This window comes from Salvelinus fontinalis, chromosome 42 (assembly GCF_029448725.1).
Source record: "Salvelinus fontinalis isolate EN_2023a chromosome 42, ASM2944872v1, whole genome shotgun sequence".
Taxonomy (NCBI): domain Eukaryota; kingdom Metazoa; phylum Chordata; class Actinopteri; order Salmoniformes; family Salmonidae; genus Salvelinus; species Salvelinus fontinalis.
In genome coordinates, this window is record NC_074706.1 from 9270031 (window position 1) to 9291217 (window position 21187).

The window sequence follows — 21187 nt, forward strand, 5'->3', positions numbered from 1 at the left end:
GTCACCAATATGCCAATATGCTAAATATGCCAATATGCTAAAACGCCCATGACGCAGCTGTTCAGCCTCTACGTTGGTGAAACATTAGTTAGATGTTGTACAGACGTTACTGTGTGAAGAGTATGCAGTGACAGAGATTTGGACACTAATGTTGCATACACCGAATTAGAATACAGTTGCAGAGTTGAGTGATTTTTCAATTCTACCTGAACCTGAGAAGTTTTTCCGCTCCCTCACACCCTCAGCGAGGACAGATTACCCAGTGTGTGTGTGTGGTATGCACACACTACTGTGGAGGAGAATTATTTATTATGATACAACAGCACTGTCAGCATGATGCTGTATGGAATTGCAATCATTGGCAGAGACCCCGGGCTAGAATCCCCCTTTGTTCCAAACTCCTATCTCCTTAATCGAAGTTCTCTCTCTCTGTGTGTGTGTGTGTGTGTGTGTGTGTGTGTGTGTGTGTGTGTGTGTGTGTGTGTGTGTGTGTGTGTGTGTGTGTGTGTGTGTGTGTGTGTGTGTGTGTTAGAAGAGAGATAATTTTACTTTCCTGTATGGAATGACAAAAGCTCAAATCTCAAAAACAGACAATCTACCCACGGCAGCAGTCGGTGCTGGCCAAGTTTTGATGTGCGGCCCATCCTGGCGCCAGCTTCCGTGTTTCTCTTCTTTCTCATCCTCCCGTCGGACTCCACGTTGTTGGATTTCCAAGCAGCAGTAAATAGTGAGCAAGCACTTGTATGTCTTGGGGGGGGTGAGTCATTGAGCCACCCACCTACTCCTGCTCTCCTGTTATGTGTCTCTGCTTTCGATTTGGACGGAGTTACATTTACATTTACATTTAAGTCATTTAGCAGACGCTCTTATCCAGAGCGACTTACAAATTGGTGCATTCACCTTATGACATCCAGTGGAACAGCCACTTTACAATAGTGCATCTAAATCTTTTAAGGGGGGGGGGGGGGGGGGGCGGGGGGGGGGGGGGGGGGGGTCAGAAGGATTACTTTATCCTATCCTAGGTATTCCTTAAAGAGGTGGGGTTTCAGGTTACGGGATGTGAACTGTTCCTAGATCAGATTTGGCCAGAGAGAGAGCCTGAAATACAAAACTCCCTTCCACCACCACTGACTCTCTTCTCCAGATGCTCTGATACACTGAACCAGTGACAAGTCTCCTCTCTAAGTCACAGGGACTATCTAGCAGGGTTTACCCCCTAGCAGGGTCTAACAGTTTGCTTCCTGCTCTCCTTAGATGATCCTTTCCTTCATAGGTTCATATTCTGACCAATTGTCTGTCGTTTCTCTCTTTCTCTATCGTAAAGACCTTTCTGCTGTTGATTCCCTATAAGCCAAATCAAATCAATGTGTATTGGTTGCGTACACAGTTTGGCAGATGTTATAGCGGGTGCAGCGAAATGCTTAAGTTACTCGCTCCTAACAACGCAGTAATATGTCAAACAAGTACCTGCACAAAACGTTACCAAATAGCCAGTGCTTGATCCACCGTTTTTCCTGGTGAGGCGTTAGCGGAAAGTAGCCTCTTTTCCAACTGACCAGGGGCCAAAGGTGTTTGATCTAAAATCCAGACCCTCTCGTTCTCTGTCTTTGAGTCACATGGTCCTTTATCTTTGTTGGCTCCACGGTCTTGGTGCTATTACATGGTGAGCTAGGCTGCTCTCCGTTCCTGTTTACTCCCTCAGGTGTGACTGTAAAAGAGGAACACATTGTGTTGTTCATATCTGTAGTGCAAGCAGTGTACTGTAGTGAACACCCGAGTGTACACTTGTTGAATGCCCTTGAGTGTAGCAGACCAGCTAAGTGTGTTTAGTACAGTAGCTATGTCCTGCCACCAAAAGCGTTGTGGCTCTAGCAAGTGTACTTCACTGTTGCCAAGGCTCTCAGAATTCTCAGTGTCCAAACTCAATCCCCTCTGGAATGGAATTCGGTTCCCTTATGACACAATCGCCCTTTGACCTCCCGCATTCACCACACAATGGGTACTTAAAGAAGAAGAAGAAACATTCTCTGCAGGAGATTGTGTGCTGAGCTGGGACGGGCTGGCATTAGATGGAGATCAGGTCAGACAGACAGGGGGAGAGGAGGGAGGTAGACTGCGTTAAAGTTCAGACGGGCTGTGGGGAGAACTTTATGGCCTCTGTATTGTGCATTTCAACAGCCTCAGCCCGCATTTTTTGTATGTTGTGCAAAGTTACACTACACGCACGCACACACACACACACACACATTATGTAGGGGATGGAGTTGCTCTTTAGCTCTATTGTTAGGCTACTGTAATGAAACAGAGGTACCGTGATCCAAGGTTTAGACAGCCTGGTCCATTCTCATCCCTTCAATATTGCATGAAGGAAGGGGACACATACTGTGTGTGTGTGTGTGTGTGTGTGTGTGTGTGTGTGTGTGTGTGTGTGTGTGTGTGTGTGTGTGTGTGTGTGTGTGTGTGTGTGTGTGCGTGTACAGTGGTGGGTACGGGTAGAGGTGAACCACAACCTTCAGACCCCCCACAGAGCTTCAACAGGGAGCATTCTGGGGAATCATAACATGCTTATATAACATTTTAGGACTAACCTAAATAAGACATGAAGTCCTCATACGCGTTGTGCTGGAAAATGGGATGGAAACTGTTGTTATGAGTTAGAATATCTTCTCCATATATCACAATACATTAAGTACTATGTGTAAAAAGTAAAACATTTCTGAGAAGGTAGTGTTTTGTTGTCAGATTAACTGCGCGTCTCTTTCTGCGCAAAGACAAAGACAGTAAAACACACAAATGATGCTAATCCTTCTTTTACAGGCTTATGTCCTGTGATTTGATCAAATAAGAATTGGGCAGGAAACGTATTCTTCTTCTGTTTATCCTTCTCTCGTTCGCTCTGTTTTCTATTCCTTCCTTCCATTCACCTCCTAATGCAGTTGCTCTCTGTATTGATTCCTGCAGTCTATTGTAGCGTAGCCTTGGACTCTCTCTGACTGCCTTGTATGCTTATTATGAGCCTGGTACTTCCAAACACATGCAGGGTATGTTCAGTGTGTTCCACGGCAGGTTACCATAGACATAACATGGAGATGTGCCTGTTTGAGCGTTTCACAAATATGTGTAGAAATCAGGTAGATTCTAACAGGTGTTTTGTGCATATTTTTCTTCACCGGCAGACAATGCATTTCTACCAGAGTACGTTGCCATGGTTACTGAGTAATACCAAGCCGAGAGTCTGTGATCAGCTAATTCCTTTAGTCCTTTTCTTCCTCCTTCTGTTCACCACCATCTAATGACTTGGCAAAGCCGTGTGTGTGTGTGTGTGTGTGTGTGTGTGTGTGTGTGTGTGTGTGTGTGTGTGTGTGTGTGCACATGACGTCCACATGAGGACACTCTTAATCAGGCCTACTCTTTTGATTTCTCTCTCTCATATATATACACACGCACGCACGCACGCGCGCACGCACGCACGCACGCACGCACACGCACGCACACACACACACGCACGCACGCACGCACGCACGCACGCACGCACGCACGCACGCACGCACGCACACTCACACACACACACACACACACACACACACACACACACACACACACACACACACACACACACACACACACACACACACACACACACACACACACACACACACGACCATATTCATTCTAACACAGTGGTCATAATTCACATCAGAGCTTCCACTAAAGGCACAGAAAGAGCATTCCCATGTCACTGAGGCATGGTGGCTATATGTGAGGAGAGGAGAGGAGAGAGGAGAGGAAAATATAGGAGTAGAGAGGAGAGGATTCCCTCACTGATATAGCCCTGCCCCTTCCCCACTCTCTGTCCTCCTCTCCTCCTATAATATCGCAGTATAACTGTTATCCAGGTCATGGGTGGGGCAGACCGTCAAGTCAACCACAGCCTGCAGCCATAGCGCTCTGATACACATACTACACAAAACACCATCCTTCTCGGATACACAAAATCTCCCAACACAGCCCAAACGTCATTTAATATAATCTCATTGAATGTCCCTGAGACTAGAAATGCCAAAGTAACTACCATGTATGTGTATTACATGTGGAGGCAAGAGGCAGTGCATCACACATGAGAAGCTTTCTGGAGCGTTGCCTGTATGTATGTCCCAGTCCCAAATGGCACCCTATTCCATTTATAGTGCACTTCTTTTGACCAGGGCCCATAGGGCACTATATAGGGAATAGTATAGGGAGTAGTGTGCAATTTGGGTCTGGTTCATAGCCATGACATCAGACTGTGATATGAGCTCCCGTCCCTCCCGTCCCTCCCGTCCCTCCCGTCCCTCTTCCGCCGCCATCCCTCCATCCTCCACCTTCATTGTTTCGCTCCTCCGTCCCTCCATCCTTGCTGTTTCACTCTTTCTTCCTCTTCCTCTCCTCTCATCTCTTAGCTGTTGTAGTGCCAGGCTCAGGTACTGTATTAAACCCAGACATAGACCATACATATTTAGACATTGGGCTTGCTTCAATCGAAGCAGGTAACATCTTTTATTGTGGTGTGAAAATACAGGCCAACAATCTCAACTGAATACATCACATTACTTCAACATGCTAATTCACATAATCGAAAATGACATTCACTTCACAGAAACACTAGTCCCTGGTTCCAATACAATAGAGTCATAAATATACATCGTTCCCTCTCATGGTACATATGCTCACCTAGTCACTTATCAGCTCCCTTTCTGTCTCTGAAAGCGTTAGTGCCTCTCTCACCACCTTGATGGCTTCCTCTTAGCAGCTATATTTTCACACACACACACACACACACACACACACACACACACACACACACACACACACACACACACACACACACACACACACACACACACACACACACACACACACACACACACACACACACACACACACACACACACACACACACAACCATATTCATTCTAACACAGTGGTCATAATTCACATCAGAGCTTCCACTAAAGGCACAGAAAGAGCATTCCCATGTCACTGAGGCATGGTGGCTATATGTGAGGAGAGGAGAGGAGAGGGGAGAGGAAAATATAGGAGTAGAGAGGAGAGGATTCCCTCACTGATATAGCCCTGCCCCTTCCCCACTCTCTGTCCTCCTCTCCTCCTATAATATCGCAGTATAACTGTTATCCAGGTCATGGGTGGGGCAGACCGTCAAGTCAACCACAGCCTGCAGCCATAGCGCTCTGATACACATACTACACAAAACACCATCCTTCTCGGATACACGAAATCTCCCAACACAGCCCAAACGTCATTTAATATAATCTCATTGAATGTCCCTGAGACTAGAAATGCCAAAGTAACTACCATGTATGTGTATTACATGTGGAGGCAAGAGGCAGTGCATCACACATGAGAAGCTTTCTGGAGCGTTGCCTGTATGTATGTCCCAGTCCCAAATGGCACCCTATTCCATTTATAGTGCACTTCTTTTGACCAGGGCCCATAGGGCACTATATAGGGAATAGTATTGGGAGTAGTGTGCAATTTGGGTCTGGTTCATAGCCATGACATCAGACTGTGATATGAGCTCCCGTCCGTCCCGTCCCTCCCGTCCCTCCCGTCCCTCCCGTCCCTCCCGTCCCTCTTCCGCCGCCATCCCTCCATCCTCCACCTTCGTTGTTTCGCTCCTCCGTCCCTCCATCCTCGCTGTTTCACTCTTTCTTCCTCTTCCTCTCCTCTCATCTCTTAGCTGTTGTAGTGCCAGGCTCAGGTACTGTATTAAACCCAGACATAGACCATACATATTTAGACATTGGGCTTGCTTCAATCGAAGCAGGTAACATCTTTTATTGTGGTGTGAAAATACAGGCCAACAATCTCAACTGAATACATCACATTACTTCAACATGCTAATTCACATAATCGAAAATGACATTCACTTCACAGAAACACTAGTCCCTGGTTCCAATACAATAGAGTCATAAATATACATCGTTCCCTCTCATGGTACATATGCTCACCTAGTCACTTATCAGCTCCCTTTCTGTCTCTGAAAGCGTTAGTGCCTCTCTCACCACCTTGATGGCTTCCTCTTAGCAGCTATATTTTCACACACACACACACGCACGCACGCACGCACGCACGCACGCACGCACGCACGCACGCACGCACGCACGCACGCACGCACACACACACACACACACACACACACACACACACACACACACACACACACACACACACACACACACACACACACACACACACACACACACACACACACACACACACACACGTGTGTTTGAAGCGTCATAATGTCCCCGAGACACATTTCCATCCATTTCGGACATAATAACTTTTCGAACTGCATGAGGGCCAAACTGCTAGTGCTGCTCGAGGTGTTTCAGTTACTGACCAGCACACAGTCACCTTAGGCTGTTGAAGAGTTCCACCAACTTGAGGTCAGAGTGGACCTTCTAAAAGGTTAGCTCATTTCCAATATATTGAGATTTTAAGGAAATGAACCGCAGAAGAGGAAGCGCTTAGCCTATAAGTCTGGTACATCAGATGCTGAGAGCAAACAGTCACGTGCCGTTGCCTCGGCGATACCAGACCTACGGTGGCCTAGCGACGATGGAGCTGTTACTGAGCAGGTTGCTTTCAGAACAACCCAGATGTTGCTGGCTCACACCTGACGTCACCGCACTCCACTCTCTTCAGCGTCACAAGGCAAACATTACTTTGCATAAAAGATGCATATGGCCATTTCTCCCAGCTCCCCTGATAAGGGGTTTAAAATCAAATGCTTTAAAGGCACAATCCTGAGTTTAATCAGAGCAGGATCAGGTTCAGGGGAGAAAGAGCTTTCAGTAGATCCATCATCTAAAGTGGATTGCGTAGTGTAGGCTTAAAATAATAGGATAGGTCAGGTGAGACTGAATGATTGATAGGGTCTGTGTAGATATCAATATTGTTTGTGGTTGGGGTTATTACATTATCACAACACGCTTCATTTATTTATTTAATATATTTATTCATTGAAATATTTATGTTGGTCACAGCTATAGTGGGAGGGAGAACCATCCTCTGGATGAATAATACATACATGCTTTACACACACGCACACACACACACACACACACACACACACACACACACACACACACACACACACACACACACACACACACACACACACACACACACACTATGCTGTACATATCCCTATAGATGTCCTTTTCAACAGGGCCGTTTAGAAAACAAGGATGCTACTCAGTCTTTTGTCAGTGTAAAGAGAATTGGAACAGGGAGGTGGAGGGAGGAGGGTTAAATATTTGTGAATTAAGAAAACAAGTGAATACATTTTTAATCCTGTTTTCAGAGAGCTATTTTAAACATCAAGGGAATCCTTGGGCGCCGCGATGCATGCTCTGACTGGTCGGGAAAAATAGCACAATGAGGGGGAGATTGAGCGAGGGAGAGGAGGAGAGGAGAATGAGTGAGAGAGGGAAGAGATAAGGAGGGGAGGAGGGGAGGAGAGGAGGAGTGTCTGTCCACTGTCTCTGGCCTGATCTTTTCTGCTTCTGTGCAGTCTTCTTAAAAGATGTAATGGAATTATTTCCGCACCCGGAATAAGGGATGATAAGGAATCTGTACGAGTACAAGTACTGTACGATGGACAATGAATTATAGCAGCCAAGAGAATGCCATCAGACATTGTTAAAATCATGTTACCAGACTCATGTTGTCCTCGTTATTGTCAGAGGCACTTAATGGCAGACTGAATTTAATTCACCCGAGGGAAGATTGCATTATGTTATATTGACTGGCAGATAAATAGATTACCCCTCTTTGACTTTACTGCAAAATCCAGTTTGGTATCGATAGTAGTTTATTACATCTTTACTAACCCAATGGTGGACAACTTGTGGTTCAGAATGCGTTCAATTTCTCCAAATGCCGCTGAGAATATGATGAGATATGAGAGGTGAGTTTGGCTATCTAAAAATCGTCTTTGCGTTGGTGTGACAATTTATGACGCATGCACACAGCACAGCAGAGCGATCATTCGTTTCAAGACGTCCCGTTTTTCTTTCACAATTCCGTGGACAGTTCTCTTTACATGGAGTGCCCAGTGGAAGTCACTGACAGATAGAGGTCATTCACTTCTCAAACCAGGAAGTGGATCTCACGATCGCCATGGGCGCCGTCTACCGTGGCGACCGAACTCGAGCCGACCAGCATGTACACATACCAAGAGAATCTGTCTTGAATTGTTGTTTGATGTTTTGTGTCCCGTGGGTGTGACCTCAGAGCTGTGTCTGAGAGCTTTAGAGTGTCGAGGCCATTCACTGACATGACCTTATACCTCTCCTTCTCTCCTTCTGTCTTTCTCTACCTCTTATCTTCCTCCCACGCTATCTGCCTGTCACTTTTTTCCTCTTGTCTGCTGACTCTTTCTCTCTCTCTCTCTCTCTTCCTTTCCCCCTTCTCTATCTATTCCCTTTGTCCTATCTCTCTTTCTATGCTTCTTTGAAACACCAGTTGTCCTCTCTGCTTTCCACATGCTGTTTTGAAGCCAGTTGGCGGTCAGTCTGACTTTCAGCTATTCTACTGTACTGAGAAATATCTGCGGGACGCTGCAAGCACTGGTATACACACGCACGCACGTGCAAACACACACACACACACACACACACGCACACACACACACACACACACACACACACACACACACACACACACACACACACACACACACACACACACACACACACACACACACACACACACACACACACACACACACACACACTTTGAATACAACAGCATATCGTCACGATTACTAAAGAAGCGACTGCAGAGCCTAACTCTCTATGGCCGCCTTAAAACAGATTCCTGTCCAGCTCCTTCTCACGTCCTACTCAAACCGTGATGTAACCGTTGTAACCATTATCACTGTTAATAATGGTGTGATGACTGACTATTGCAAAATTCTATTCTAGATTCAAGCAGACACTTTTATCCAGTGTGACTTATAGCAGTGAGTGAACACATTTTTGTACTTGTTCCCATGCTGGTCGCCCGTGGGAATCGAACCCACAACCCTGGCGTAGCAAGCACCATGCTCTCCCAACTGAGCCACACGGGGCCATATAAAACATAATTAAAAACATTCCATTTAGCAGACGCTTTTATCCAAAGCGACACAGTCATGCGCGCATCCGTTTTTACGTATGGGTGGCCCCGGGAACCGAACCCACAACCCTGCCGGCGTGCTCTACCACCTGAGCCACACTTAGAATAACTTGACTCTGTAGCACTGTGACACGTTATATGACAGCACTGTATGATCAACAGCCATCACTAATTATGAACCTACAGTATAACCTTCATATAACAATGGTCAGTGTGTTGACTGACTGATTGACTGATGGTGTTTGTTTTCCTTCTTTTCCCAGCGAGACTCCGGTCTACCCGTTGCAAGATATAGTCATTCACTGCGTCGTTTGGAGTGAGTCAATTCAAGTCGTCTCTCTTTACGCCGCACATTATGAAGCCCTTTAGATGAGACTGCCCAGGAATGGTCATTTGTCACACTATTGGCTAACATCACTGACTGACAGACAGTGGACCGTCTGTAAATAGTAATCCCACCTACCTACAAGTTGGCTTAGAGAGGCTTCACAAGCACAATCCCCGCTGCTGTAATATCTTGTAGACAGACTATGTAGACATAAATGGTACAGTCGATCTGTCATGATCCAACTGGATGGTGAGATAACAAGCCGCATTGGTCCCAGTAGTTTGGACAATTCACCATTTTGTAGGTGTTTGGAATTTCAGAAGGGGAGGGGACATTTGGCCTGTAACTTGCAGAGAGAGAGAGAGGGTGGAGCTCTTCGTTCCGGTTCACGTATGGACCCAGAATTTATTCGAGCATCTGACCAATTACGTAAGACTTTAGTGAGCAGTAAGCAGGAAGCAGCGAGCAAAAGCCCTATCACCCCCTTCGTCACTGAGCGAAGCAACACATCACGAGTAGCACACACACGCACACGCACACGCACACGCACACGCACACACACACACACACACACACACACACACACACACACACACACACACACACACACACACACACACACACACACACACACATACACTAGTCAATCAGCTGTCTCATCATCTTCTGCATCGTCTGCTGACAAAAATAACAGCTCATCTTCTCATCACGTCGGTCACTAGACAGGGATCATATGTAACGCATGACTTGGATGTTTCATCTTCCTCTATATTATTCACTATCAGCCGTGTGTACACACACACACACACACACACACACACACACACACACACACACACACACACACGCAAAAACGCACACATGCACGGACGCACACACGCACACACGCACAGACGCACACACACACGTTGATGATATTGGTAATCATTACCGTTACTAGAGAGCGCCACCCTCCTCATTGAGCGCAGCATTCAGTCTGGTTTAACCAGGCACACACCAAGTCAGGCTGATTAGTATCCAAGGTAGATTCAGGCGGTGCACAATCCATTGTATGTAGGTCACACAGTATACAGTATATTACAGAAGAGGAGAATCCCCCATCCGTCCTCCTTTTCTTTAGGCTAGTGCCGATGGGAATAACCAATTCATAGTGGGTGTGAGACACACTTATATATATACAGTAGATGAGGGATGCTGTTTAAATGCAAATTCCATGTTTTAATTAGTTTGTTTAGGTTAGCATTTATAGTTATTTATTGGGTTGTTTGTGTTAATTCACTTGAACAAATAAGCTTTTTGTAGTACCTGTTATACACATACTGTAAATATGCATTTATGTAAGGTTATACACATACTGTAAATATGCATATAACCCTACATAATATGTCACTGCTACTGCATAGGAGGCTGGAATGGAATGCATTTTATGTACGGTATCAAGCAAATCAAACATATGGAAACCACATGTTTAACTCCGTTCCATTGATTCCATTCCAGCCATGACAAGGAGCCCGTCCTCCTATAGCTCCTCCCACCAGCCTCCTCTGTGCTACTGTGAAGACTCAGTAGGAGACAATGTCCACTACCTTTGGCGTCATTCATGCTATCATGTGACATGGCTTTGTCTTGTCTGTGAAGGAATCAGTGACTTTGCCCTCACAGACACATATTCATTTCACTGCATATACTGTAGTCAGATATATGTGGCGGCTCGAGCTGAAAAGTGCAACCCGGCACCACTGAAAAATCTTTAATCTGCCATCTTGAAAGTGAAATGATGGTTCTTTGACGAACAGCCCTCTGACTTACTTCACTGCTAATAAAGAACAAGTTGTGATACTTCTGACCAAAATTCGAACTGAAAATCATAGAAAATATGCTTTGTTTAGTCATTAGGTGAGTTTCTTATTAAGTTCACGAATGGTTCTGAAGCATCGTCATGATTTTCATCCTATCAACCAAAGACGTGTGTCATAATATGTAAACATACACGCTTCCGTGCTTGTGAATAGCTTGCATATTTGTGTTAATAGCTTCCGCTCTCACGTAAACTAGCAACATTCAAGTTGCTTGTTCGGTTTGCTGAAATGTCCAGGACGTTCAAAATGAAATCCTCAGAGTGAAGATAGAAATGGAATGTCTAGAGCTGACTTGATTAGGTACATTGCATTCTGTTCTACGTAGACAGTCATTCCTGTTCTACACACAATACATTTTTTTAGGCCCCATATGTTGTAAGCCTGTGTTTCCCCACATAAACACATACACAGAATCTACCACCAGTTGTTTACAATGGAAATGGCTTGTGGAATCGAAATTGTCTGTCTCTCTGAGCCTGTGTTTTCTGTAGGGTGCTAGCTCTACAGCACTACAGACTCTCTATAATGGATAGGCTGCGCAGGCCGGCAGTCCCGATTCTGTCACTTCAACACTCCTCTGCTCCCAGCAATCCGTTTGAGCAATGAACGGCCTCCGCTAGGGGAATCCTATGGGGGCGTTTGGTTCTCTCTCTCTCTCTCTCTCTCTCTCGCTCTCTCTCCCGCTCTCTCTGCATGTGGAGGGGGGAGTGCTTAGATGAAGACACATTCTCTATGAAATGTTTAGATATATGAACTCTTGAATATGTCAGAGAGAAAGAGAGACGTGCTTTTTGTAGCCTGTAACAGATCCAGAAGGTGCCTCAGTCTGGATAGAGACAGCGCATTTGAAGTGGTGTGTCTCGGAGATAGGAAGTCGGTAGCAGAGCAAGCAGAGCGATACGCCCACAACAACCATCACACCACCTGGTTGCTTTCAGGATCAATACAAAGCACCCAAATATACTACTAGACTAGGCTATTTATAGTGCTGGCTGATTTTGTTAGTCAAATAATGTGGTCATTGACAATATGGTAGAACTACTGTCAGTTTTTGATTTTGCCTCAACTTAGATCTCAATATTGATTATCAGCAGAGCAGAATATACAGTAGACACACACACACACACACACACACACACACACACACACACACACACACACACACACACACACACACACACACACACACACACACACACACACACTCACTCACTCACTCACTCACTCACTCACTCACTCACTCACTCACTCACTCACTCACTCACTCACTCACTCACTCACTCACTCACTCACTCACTCACTCACTCACTCACCATCTGTTTGATTCCTAGAGTTGGTAGCTGTTGGGGAAATTATTTTATGATAACAAGGAGGCATACTGTCTAATCTCCTTATACCACCTATCAGCTGCTGACATACATACTCACAATTTATAGTCCTAAAGTACATAGTAACATACATACTTACAACTATTAGTCCTAAAGTACATGGTAACGTACATACTCACAATTTATAGTCCTAAAATACATAGTAACATACATACTCACAACTATTAGTCCTAAAGTACATGGTAACATACATACTCACAACTATTAGTCCTAAAGTACATGGTAACATACATACTCACAATTTATAGTCCTAAAATACATAGTAACATACATACTCACAACTATTAGTCCTAAAGTACATAGTGACATACATACTTACAACTTATAGTCCTGAAGTACATAGTAACATACATACTCACAACTATTAGTCCTAAAGTACATAGTGACATACATACTTATAGTCCTGAAGTACATAGTAACATACATACTCACAACTATTTAACTGTACACAGAAGTCTTCCACCCACGTTAGAGCCAATACAGTCTCTGCATAGTACTGTTTGTCAACCTCCTACAGCCCTCATTTAAAACAACACGTATGCTGCTATTTAATAACCTAGGTCCTAGAGGTAAGCCATGTTTAATAATGTACAATAAACCAAATAATGAATTCATAATTCATCTGTATGGCATATGTTCAGAATGATTACATGACCTATTCCAGGCTATCGGTATGCTGAGTCTGTGTCTTGGTTTCAGTAATGTGTCTCTTGAGAAAATTACAACTTGTATAGTAGAGAAGATTTGGATTGTTTTGTCGTTGGAACATTGTCTTGTTCTACTAGTGATACAGAAGCACTAGTGAGTGTGTGCGGGCGCGCGGGCCTACGTCCAGGCCTCTGTGGTATGAGTCATCCATCCTGGCCCTAGGTTCTCAGAAACTCAACCTCTCTGCCATTCTAGCCAATTACAGCCCGTCTCTCAGGTTGTCATGGCGCAGCTCCCCGTTGTCTGATTAGTATGCGTGAGAAACAAACCTGTAGCTGAGATTACAGACATTAATAGCGTAGTAATGGCCAGAGAAGTGGCTGGTTCATAGCATAATTAGCAAAGTGGGAGACTAAAAGTCTGCACTGTGAGTGTCACACACAAAATAAATGTTTTAATCTGGCGTTGTTCATTGGCGTAGTAGGCCTACAATCCTGTCACTTGAATTCCACACAAAAGCACATGGCTTATTTCCAGATCTGTAGTATCTGTAGTATCAGTATTTCATTCAGTATCGTTCTTCTATCTCTTATACGTCTAGACTATCTGCCTTGTACGTCTAGACGATCTGATTCAGTCCTGAGATCTTCAGTCAGCTGTCAGCCCAACCGTATCTGATTCAGTCCTGAGATCTTCAGTCAGCTGTCAGCCCAACCGTATCTGATTCAGTCCTGAGATCTTCTGTCAGCTGTCAGCCCAACCGTATCTGATTCAGTCCTGAGATCTTCTGTCAGCTGTCAGCCCAACCGTATCTGATTCAGTCCTGAGATCTTCAGTCAGCTGTCAGCCCAACCGTATCTGATTCAGTCCTGAGATCTTCAGTCATCTGTCAGCCCAACCGTATCTGATTCAGTCCTGAGATCTTCAGTCAGCCGTCAGCCCAACCGTATCTGATTCAGTCCTGAGATCTTCTGTCAGCTGTCAGCCCAACTGTATCTGATTCAGTCCTGAGATCTTCAGTCAGCTGTCAGCCCAACCGTATCTGATTCCACATCCACTCTGTATTCCTATCTACAGTGTCTTTCATCAACGTGAGCTCTACACTCCCCTCAGACCATACCTGATGCAGGATCACTCCTCACTCCTCCTTTGAAACTCCGCAATTATTATCAGCTGCGCTGCTTTTCTCTGGAGCCTGCGGCTCATTCTCAATTTGTCATTCTGTGATTCCTTGCATTCTATCCCCTCTCTTCTTTCTCAATTGTATTGGAGGACTTTCTTCTCCAAAGCATTTTGAGAAGGAGGCGAGGAGAGACGGTGTAAGGAAAGATGAATTGAGAAAGAGTCGTCTTCGCTCCTATCTAGTAGCCTTGAAAGGCCCTCGCTTCTATAGCTGCTACATTGTTAATGACTTCGCTGACTGCAGCCAATCATTTTCATCTCGGGCGCGGCCGCCACATCACATCTCACCGCCGTCGCCAGGCGCGCAGCTCGTGCTGTCGTTGCTAGGCTGTTGTACCTGCCGCTGCACGCAGAGCGACACGCGCCGTGGTTACCGCTGCCTCCGTTCAGTTCATGCAGCCAGAGCACAGCAGAGTTGTGCTGTGGGTCTCCCACTCAGGTCTCCCACTTGTCTTTATGTGGACGTGCCACTGCTGCTGACAGCATAGAGAACGAACAGGATCAGATTCACACAGCAGTTAAAGACGGCTATGGTTTATTTAATCTGTGTGTGTGTTTTAATAATGAACTTGATTCATTATTTGTATTTTCATCATTTTTATCATCATGTGCTGTCTTCTATTGCCATCATTTAACACCAATTGCTAATATTGATTGATTGAGAGATCATTGATTTGGCTGCAGGTCTTATCTCAATGTGTGTGTGTGTGTGTGTGTGTGTGTATGAAGCAGTAACACGCAGCGCTACATTTTTGCGTCAACGCTTCCACCAGAGTGAATGTGTGCGTGTGTGTGTGTGTGTGTGTGTGTGTGTGTGTGTGTGTGTGTGTGTGTGTGTGTGTGTGTATGTTGGCTGTTGGCCAGAGCAGTGTGACTGATTAGTGCTGTGTCCAGCCCTGATTGTACTCGCCAACCATAACCAATCAGTGCCTCATACAGACAGTAGCCCTCGGTAGTACTGGCTGGGGTGCTGGGGAACCAGGCAGAGTGGAGATACACAACTCAAATCGATCTAGGTGCAACCAGTGATCAATTGTTTTCATTTAACCCTTATACAGGTTTGTCTCATTGAGATACAATCTCTTTTGCAAGAGGGACATGTCTGATGACTAACCTTCTCAGAGACTAAAGCCATTAGTTCAGAGGGTTAACATAGTCTTCTGGGGCATCGGGTTCAAACACAATTACTGCCTGCTTCCCTCACCAACCCTGTAACCCTATAGGGATCAGCCAGGAGTGACCGTGTCCTGAGGCACTATGAGAACCTGTCCCAGAGCTTTAAGACCAGCTACATAAGACAACAACACATAGGAAACTGTGTCATTCTGTTCTCTTTGTGTCTATGATCTCCCCTGTAAAACCCCTACAGCATCACCTGTACTGTAAATCAGTCACTCTACATATGACGGAGATAGGTGTGTGTGTGTGTGTGTGTGTGTGTGTGTGTGTGTGTGTGTGTGTGTGTGTGTGTGTGTGTGTGTGTGTGTGTGTGTGTGTGTGTGTGTGTGTGTGTGTGTGTGTGTGTGTGTGTGTGTGTGTGTGTGTGTGTGTGTGTGCGTGTGTGCGTGCGTGTGCGTGCGTGCGCAATTGTGCGGGGTGTGTGTGTGAGCGTGCGTGTCAGGGCTGGGAATTGCCAAGGACCTTACCATACGGTATTATCACGATATTTAGGTGCCGATACGATATGGATTACGATTCTCACCATTCTATATGCATTGTGATTTGATACTGTGATTTTATTGTGATTTGATGTTCCTGAACATATTGCTCACTATTATGACTGCTGCAGAGAGACAGGAGAGAGCATGGATCAGTCATGGAAATTAAATTGCTGAAAACATGTTGGCTCACTTTTTCAAAAGAAGATGGAGACAAGCTATAGGATGAAAAATGCCAGAGTTTTGGCGCAGGTACAGCCGACTAGCGCTGGCAACAACAAAAAAGTCACATCAATACTTGGAGTCAAAGTATCGATATAATATTGTCCAAAATAATATTGCGATATGTAATTGTATCGATTTTTCCCCCTATCACTAGTGTGTGTGTGTGTGTGCCTGCATGTGTGCGATTGTGCGTGTGCGATTCTGCGTGCGCGCTCTTTTCCATTGAGAAAAGGTTCCTTGAGAGCCATAGCACTGTATATCTTTGTGACAAAACACAGACATACTTCCATCCAAGCCCAACACAGCAATGAAAAAAAGGCATTATTCAATTTCAGAAGGTCAAAACATATATCCTCTTCCTTTCACTAGTCAGTGCAGCATAACTTAACCACGGGCAGGCTGACTGGCGGGCTCTTCCATTTACTCTAAAAAACAGGGGGGTTTAGTGGGGGAGGAGGGTGAGAGGGAGAGTGGCTGTTGGGCTGGTTACACCCCTCCATCTGCTCACAGTGTGCCGGGCTGCTGCTGCTGCTGCTTTCACCATCCTGCTTCTGATACAAACCCTCAATCCCTTGTTTTTATGGCTGAACACCTGCTTCTGTCTTTCTCCTTGTGGCCCGTTCCTCCTTTTCTGTCTTTCCAACTCAGAAGTATTATTCCCAATTTAGATTTAAAGAAACACACAGGGAAGTAGAGTTTCTCCCTCCATTCCTCCTGGACTCAGTCTCTCCTCTACACTCCTTCCTCCAAAAACATGGTTATTCATATTTATGCTTAAGACATTTTAAAGGGAAGAGGAGTTTGATCTTTCTCTCCCAGTCCAGTTATGTGCATCCTGGTGTTGTGGTTTCTAGTAATGGACAGGGGGAATTGATCATCTTCAGAAGAACCCGAAGGAATGAGATCAGGGGCTGCAGCGCTCTGAGACAGAGAGATACGGGTGTGAGAGTCCGAGAGAGATGGAATGGAGTGAGAGCTGAAAGAGAGGGAGGCGTGTGAGTGCCGGAGAGAGAAAGAGAGAGAGAGAGAGAGAGAGAGAGAGAGAGAGAGAGAGAGAGAGAGAGAGAGAGAGGAGCGAGGGAGGGGTGTGAGTGCCGGAGAGAGAAAGAGAGACAGAGGAACGAGGGAGGGGTGTGAGTGCCGGAGAGAGAAAGAGAGAGAGAGAGAGTAGCGAGGGAGGGAGGGGTGTGAGTGCCGGAGAGAGAAAGAGAGAGAGAGAGAGAGAGAGAGAGAGAGAGGAGCGAGGGAGGGGTGTGAGTGCCGGAGAGAGAAAGAGAGAGAGAGAGAGAGGAGCGAGAGAGGGGTGTGAGTGCCGGAGAGAGAAAGAGAGAGAGAGAGAGAGGAGCGAGGGAGGGGTGTGAGTGCCAGAGAGAGAAAGAGAGAAAGAGAGAGAGAGAGAGAGAGGAGCGAGGGAGGGAGGGGTGTGAGTGATAGTCTGAGAGAGACGACACAACACTGAGACTTCCCTAGGAGCTGCTCACTGCTACAACGCCACAACTCACAGCTAGGGGACAAAACACACCCCAACACACACTCACACTGTACACACACATAGCCGAGAGGAGGCTTTATACACTTGTGACCGAGAGGCTTTGTGAAATTTCTGTGTATTGAAATCGAAGTGGACACAAACCCAGTCACAATGGAAGAGAATATGGAAGAAGGACAGAATTCAAAAGGTACGGTGTAAAATCTTTAAAAAAAATAAAATAAAAAAAAATCCTTTGTGTTGCTGCTGCTGCAACTGTACGTACTGTATGCCTATGTTACATACTCTGTCTTTGACACAAACATGTATTTGGATGCTGCCAAGCAAAGACTAAGCCACTGATGCAGACAAAGAAACACGTGGATTGTAATCACTTGAGTGTTTTTGGGAGATTATTTTCATTATTATTGATTGTCATCATCGTTCATTGGAACTGCGCTGGTTTTATTTTGATTTGAGCGATGCTGCTTTGAAAGGTGGAGGGAGGGGAGGATGGAGGGAGGGAGGATGGAGGGAGGGAGAGAGAAGGAGGCGGGTGTTTGGGGGTCCCTTGTTTGTTGAGTGGTGGATTGGAGGGGGGGTCCGTGGGAATTGTCTTGTCTTCTGCTTGAACGCTTGTCTTGACGGCTCACAAGAGACAGCAGAGAAGTGAATTTACTTCCCTCCATCCCTCCCTCCTTCTCTCACTCTCTCGATTTTCCCCGGGTATGGCAACAATGCAGCCATTACTTTGCTATCTAAGCTGAAATCAGCTGAAATCAGATTAGCGCGCCTGTCTGTCCTCCTGTCCCTTTGTCTCAGTAACAGTTGTCTGTTTAGTGGCGGGGTGCTTGGCCGCTGTACCATTCATCTCATTTAACGGCACTGTGCTGGAGGATGGGCGGGTGTTGTCTTGTCGAGGGGGATCAACAGAACACGTATGCAGCGCTAGCTAAGACTATATACCCGTTATGAATGACAAATGCGAATGCGAATGCGTTGTCTGTTGTGGAGATGGAATGAATATTTTTGACTGTTTTTATAGATGACGAACACTCTTAGCCAATCAGAGCAAAGCATGGGGAGCCATCTTTAGCCCAAGCAGGTGCTTCCCTTCCTTCCCTTCCCCTCCCTCTCCTCCCCTCCCCCTTGCCTCCTCCCCCACGCCGCTTTCACATACACAATGTACACATATGAACCACATACCCCCGCCCCTCCACTAAAAACAGGTTACAAAGGGTTACACTTGGGGTTGGAGTGTAAAGAGAGAGACAGAGGGGGAGAGAGATAGCGATAATCTTCCATAACAAAGCCATCACCTACAGAGAGATGAACCTGGAGAAGAGTCCTCTAAGAAAGTTGGTCCTGGGGCTCTGTTCATAAACACATACCGACCCCACAGAGCCCCAGGATAGCAACACAATTAAACCCAACCAAGTCCTGAGAAAACAAAAAGATAATTACTTCACACATTGGAAAGAATTAACAAAAAAACAGAGCAAACTAGAATGCTATTTGGCCCTAAACAGAGAGTACACAGTGGCAGAATACCTGAACACTGTAACTGACCTAAAATTAAGGAAAGCTTTGACTATGTTCAGACTCAGTGATCCTAGCCTTGCTATTGAGAGAGGCTGCCGTAGGCAGACCTGGCTCTCCAGAGAAGACAGGCTATGTGCACACTGCCCATGAGGTGGAAGCTGAGCTGCACTTCCTAACCTCCTGCCAAATGTATGACCATATTAGAGACACATATTTCCCTCAGATTACACAGACCCACAAAGAATTTGAAAACAAATCCAATTTTGATAAACTCCCATATCTACTGGGAGAAATTCCACAGTGTACCATCACAGCAACAAGATTTGTGACCTGTTGCCACAAGAAAAGGGCAACCAGTGAAGAACAAACACCATTGTAAATACAACCCATATGTATGTTTATTTATTTTCCCTTTTGTACTTAAACTATTACACATCGCTAAGACACTGTATATAGACATAATATGACATTTGAAATGTCTTCATTCTTTTGGAACTTGTGTGAGTGTAATATTTACTGTTCACTTGTTATTGTTTGTTTCACTTTTGTTTATCCATTTCACTTGCTTTGGCAATGTAAACATGTTTCCCATGCCAATAAAGCCCCTTGAATTGAATTGAGAATGAGAAAGAGGGAGTGAGAGAAGTGGAAGGGAGAGAGAGAGAGCGAGAGAGAAGGAAAGAGAGAGAAGGGGGAGAGAGTGAGGGAGTGCCATGGTCATTGTCCGTCCAGTGGTCCCCGGCGCGTCTTTCAGTAAATGTTCTGCTGCTCGCTCATTAGTCCTGACCCACTTCTGAAATAGAGAGAGAGAGAGAGAGAGAGAGAGAGAGAGAGAGAGAGAGAGAGAGAGAGAGAGAGAGAGAGAGAGAGAGAGAGAGAGAGAGAGAGAGAGAGAGAGAGAGAGGGAGATGGACGGAGAGAGAAAAATAAAAACAGGGCAGATTAAACATATCATTTTGTTTTTGTAGACCCCATAAGCTTTCTTTTCTCACTGTCTCTCTCATCCTCTCTCTCCCAATCTCTTCTCTCTCTGTCTCTCTCTGTCTCTGTCTCTCTACCTCTCTCTCTCTCTCTCCTCTCTCTGTCTCTTCTTTCTCTGTCTATCTCTCTCTCTACCTCTATCTCTTCTCTCTCTGTCTCTCTCTCTCTCTACCTCTCTATCTCTTCTCTCTCTGTCTCTCTGTCTCTCTGTCTCTCTCTCTCTGTCTCTACCTCTCTCTCTTCTCTCTCTGTCTCTCTGTCTCACTCTCTCTCTACCTCTCTGTCTCTTATCTCTGTCTCTCTACCTCTCTATATCTTCTCTCTCTGTCTCTGTCTCTCTCTGTCTCTCTCTCTCTCTCTCTCTGTCTCTGTCTCTCTCTCTCTCTCTCTCTCTCTCTCTCTCTCTCTCTCTCTGTCTCTGTCTCTGTCTCTCTCTCTGTCTCTCTCTCTCTCTCTCTCTCTCTCTCTCTCTCTCTCTCTCTCTCTCTGTCTCTCTACCTCTCTATCTCTTCTCTCTCTGTCTCTCTCTCAATTCAATTCAATTCAAGGGGCTTTATTTGCATGGGAAACATATGTTAACAACTCTGTCTCTGTCTCTTCTCTCTCTCTATCCCTTCTCTCTCTATCTCTCTCTCTCCCTTCCAATGCCAAAATAACTACAACCATATGGCGATGGTACTCAATGTGACCAAATCCAAAATGTTCCCCATCACAGTTTGTCA

General features: G+C 45.5%; 1 protein-coding gene across 3 annotated transcripts in view; it reads left to right on the forward strand.

Moving 5' to 3' along the window:
• Window positions 1-21187, forward strand: part of LOC129841498 (neuronal membrane glycoprotein M6-a) — a 70917-nt gene that overhangs the window by 2923 nt on the left and 46807 nt on the right. Inside the window, exon 1 of one of the 3 annotated variants that reach the window (XM_055909787.1) lies at window positions 17895-18153. The exons of 1 other annotated variant lie outside the window; for it this stretch is intronic. In XM_055909787.1, coding sequence (XP_055765762.1) covers window positions 18117-18153 — 37 coding nt within the window. In that variant the 5' untranslated portion in view covers window positions 17895-18116. Of the gene's footprint in view, window positions 1-17894; window positions 18154-21187 lie in introns of those variants that run through there. One more of the 3 variants, XM_055909785.1, reaches the window with a different exon arrangement.